The 3,838-nt window shown below is 55.1% G+C and overlaps 1 protein-coding gene across 1 annotated transcript; it reads right to left on the bottom strand.

The window, feature by feature from the left end:
- Positions 1-48: 48 nt before the first annotated feature.
- Positions 49-3,076, bottom strand: LOC122545748 (zinc finger protein 16-like). Its single transcript, XM_043684675.1, has 2 exons — positions 1,859-3,076; positions 49-379 (listed from the first exon to the last, which is right to left on the bottom strand). Exon 1 carries the CDS (start codon positions 2,797-2,799, stop codon positions 1,873-1,875), a length of 927 nt encoding a protein of 308 aa, XP_043540610.1. The 5' UTR covers positions 2,800-3,076; the 3' UTR covers positions 49-379; positions 1,859-1,872.
- Between the last annotated feature and the right edge of the window lie 762 nt (positions 3,077-3,838).

Here is a 3,838-nt window from a genome sequence, read left to right as displayed (position 1 = left end):
GCAACATCCTTGTAAATCTTTTCTGAATCCTTCTAAGTTTCGCAACAGCGGGGAGACTCAGAAATGGAAAAGACTGAAGGGGGGGCGGGGGGAAGTCAGCGGTAAATCTTTTGAAGAGGTTACAAAGGAGAAACCTCTGTCCGCAGCGGGAATGACTCCCACAGTAGCAGGTCGAGGTGGACGGCATTTAAGGAGAAGCTGGATACAGACGTGAGGGAGAAAGGAACTGGAGGGAATGCTGCTGTAAGGGAGATCAAGTGTGAGCAAGTGAGGGGGAAGGTGCGAAGTTCACATGGGTCATAAATACTGAGAGCGACCAGTTGAGCTGAAGGACCTGGCTGGAGACTCAATGGGACAGAGTGTGAAATCTTGGATCCACCTGCAAGAGAAGGAGAAACATGAGATTTACCTTCCAGGGTTAAGTACGTCCCGCGGATTCTGTGGACCACTTTATTGGTCAGAGCACTGAGTATAGGGGTTGGGCGGTCAGGTTGCGTCTGTACAGGACGTTGGTTAGGCCACTTTTGGAATACACAGGAACGTCGATTATCCAGAGGACACATGCAGGGTGTATTTCGGTCGCTTGACGATTAGATTCCCTACAACGTCCACATTCGGCCCAACCAGTCCACACCGACCCTCCGAAGAGTAACCCACCCAGCCCCATTTCCCTCTGACTCATGCGCCCCACACTACGGGTGGGCGGCACGGTGGCACAGTGGTTAGCACTGCTGCCTCGCAGCGCCAGAGACCCGGGTTCATATCCTGCCTCAGGCGACTGACTGTGTGGAGTTTGCACGTTCTCCCCGTGTCTGCGTGGGTTTCCTCCGGGTGCTCCGGTTTCCTCCCACACTCCAAAGATGTGCAAGTCAGGTGAATTGGCCATGCTAAATTGCCCGTAGTGTTAGGTAAAGGGGTAAATGTAGGGGTATGGGTGGGTTACGCTTCGGCGGGTCGGTGTGGACTTGTTGGGCCGAAAGGCCTGTTTCCACACTGTAAGTAATCTAATCTGTAAGTAATCTAATCTAATTTAGCATGGCCAATCCACCCTGACCTGCACATCTTTGGACTGTGGGAGGAAACCGGAGCACCCGGAGGAAACCCACACAGACGCGTGGAGAATGTGAAAACTCCACACAGACTGTCACTTAAGGCTGGAATCAAACCCTGGTCCCTGGTACTGTGAGGCAGCAGTGCTAACCACTGAGGCACTGTGCTGGTTAATCTAATTCCGGACAATCAAAGTTCCTCTGTATTATGTGCACTTCTGGTCTTTCAGAAGGATGTTGCAAAACTTGAAAGGGTTCAGAAAAGATCTACAAGGACGTTGCCAGGGTTGGAGGGTTTGAGCTATGGGGAGAGGCTGGGGCTGTTTTCCCTGGAGCGTCGGAGGCTGAGGGGTGACTTTAGAGAGGTTTATAAAATCATGAGGGGCACGGATAGGGAGAGACAAAGTCTTTTCCCAGAACTAGAGGGCATAGGTTTAGGGTGAGGGGGGGAAAAAGATTTAAAAAGGGACCTCAGGGGCAACATTTTTCACGCAGAGGGTGGTACGTGTGTGGAATGAGCTGCCAGAGGAGGTGGTGGAGGCTGGTACAATTGCAACATTTAAAAGGCATCTGCGTAGGAGAGGTTTGGAGGGATCGGGCCAAATGCTGGCAAACGAGACTAGATTAGTTTAGGATATGGAGGAGTTGGGCCGAAGGGTCTGTTTCTGTGCTGTACACCTCTACTTCAGGAAGAAATGCGCAGTCGCAGGCTCACAGAGCCACTGGATGCCAAAGGGGGGGGGGGGTGAGAGCACAGTGACTGCATTAACCCTCTCCCCTCCCACCGTCAGCCCTGGGCAGTGACTCACAGCGGCTGGCTCCATCACTTGTGCCCCCGCTGGTGCCGCAGCAGGTGCTGGGACTGAGCGAAGCCCCTGCCGCAGACGGCGCAGGTGAACGGCCTCTCCCCGGTGTGGACCCGGTGGTGCGTCCGCAGGTTGGTCAGCCGGGTGAAGCCCTTGCCGCACACCGAGCAGATGAACGAGCGCTCGCCGCTGTGAAGCCGCCGGTGAGACAGCAGGTTGGAGGAGTCGCTGAAGCCCTTGCCGCACTCGGGGCAGGTGAACGGCCGCTCCCCGGTGTGGACCCGCTGGTGGATCTGGAGGCCGGACGAGTGGGGGAAGCCCTTCCCGCAGACCAGGCAAGTGAAGGCCCCCTCGCCGGTGTGGACCTGCTGGTGCCGCAGCAGGGTGGACGAGTGAGGGAAGCCCTTGCCGCACACCGAGCAGGTGAAGGGCCGCTCGCCGGTGTGGACCCGCTGGTGGGTCAGCAGGTTGGAAGACTGGGTGAAGCTCTTGCCGCACACCGAGCAGCTGAACGGCCGCTCGCCGGTGTGGACCCGCCGGTGCGAGAACAGGTTGGACGACTGGGTGAAGCCCTTGCCGCAGACGGAGCAGGTGAACGGCCGCTCCCCGGTGTGGACCCGCCGGTGCTTGAGCAGGCTGGACGAGTCGCTGAAGTCCTTCCCGCACTCAGAGCAGGCGAACGGCCTCTCTCCGTTGTGGAGCCGCTGGTGGGACAGCAGGTGGGACGACTGAGCGAACTCCTTCCCGCACTCGGAGCAGGCGAACGGCCTCTCCCCCGTGTGGAAACGCTGGTGGGTCAGCAGGATGGACAGCCGGGTGAAGCCCTTCCCGCACACCGAGCAGCTGAACGGCCTCTCCCCGGTGTGGACACGGCGGTGGATCTCCAGCACAGACGGGGAGCGGAATCCTTTCCCGCAATCCCCACACTTCCACGGTTTCTCCATGGCGCGCGGAATGCCCCCGAGACTTCCTTTCCCCACAGTGGGCAAACTGGCTCAGGCACGTGCCCCTGTGCTTCAGGTAGAGACGATATTTTAAAAGCCTACTGAAGCAGACAAAAACGTTCAAAGAATTTTCCCCTTCTGGATTGAAAGAGGGTCGTCTCTCCTGTCCTACGAATCAAAGGGCTCTGTCAGACCTTCACATGGTACTCAGTTGGGGAGCTCTACCTGCAAAGTTGCTCTTCTCATCCCCTGCGAAAAGGGGATTACAAAAGTCATTGCTGCCTGCACATGACAGGAATTCAGAACAGATCATTCTAGTTTCTGTGGAACTTCCCTCTCATTCCTTAAAACAATAAAGTTACAATATGCAGACGCCAGTGTTGGACTGGGGTGTGCAAAGGTAAAAATCACATCACCAGGTTGTAGTCCATTAGATTTATTTAGAAGTACGAGCTTTCAGAGCTCTGCTCCTTCATCAGGTAGCTAGCAAAACCTACAGGCGAAAGCGACGACTGCAGCTGCTGGAGATCAGGGTGTTGCTGGAAGAGCGCAGCAGGTCAGGCAGCATCCGAGGAGCAGGAGAATCGATGTTTCGGGCAGGAGCCCTTCATCAGGGACGAGGAAAGAATGAGGACACTTTCCACATCCCTGAAGAAGGGCTCCTGCCCGAAACGTCGATTCGCCTGCTCCTCGGATGCTGCCTGACCTGCTGCGCTCTTCCAGCAACACGTTTTCATTATCTGAAATATTAACAAGTTGCCTGACGAAGGAGCGTCGCTCCGAAAGCCAGTGCTTCCAATTAAACCTGTTGGACTATAACCTGGTGTTGTGTGATCTTTGACTTGGAACAAAAAGGTTGCAACTCTCCACCCCACACACACACTTTCCTTCAATTCTCACTCTGCTGTTTCTGATATTACCCATCCCCCAGTATTGTCCAGAAAGGGACTTATTACCTTAAAAAAGCTGTAAATCTCCATCCCACACACTCTTTAACTCTTGCTGTGCCATATATCCCCATATCCCAATCTCCATATCT

Source organism: Chiloscyllium plagiosum, unplaced genomic scaffold, assembly GCF_004010195.1.
Source record: "Chiloscyllium plagiosum isolate BGI_BamShark_2017 unplaced genomic scaffold, ASM401019v2 scaf_40139, whole genome shotgun sequence".
Taxonomy (NCBI): Eukaryota; Metazoa; Chordata; class Chondrichthyes; order Orectolobiformes; family Hemiscylliidae; genus Chiloscyllium; species Chiloscyllium plagiosum.
This window is presented reverse-complemented; position numbering and strand designations above follow the sequence as displayed.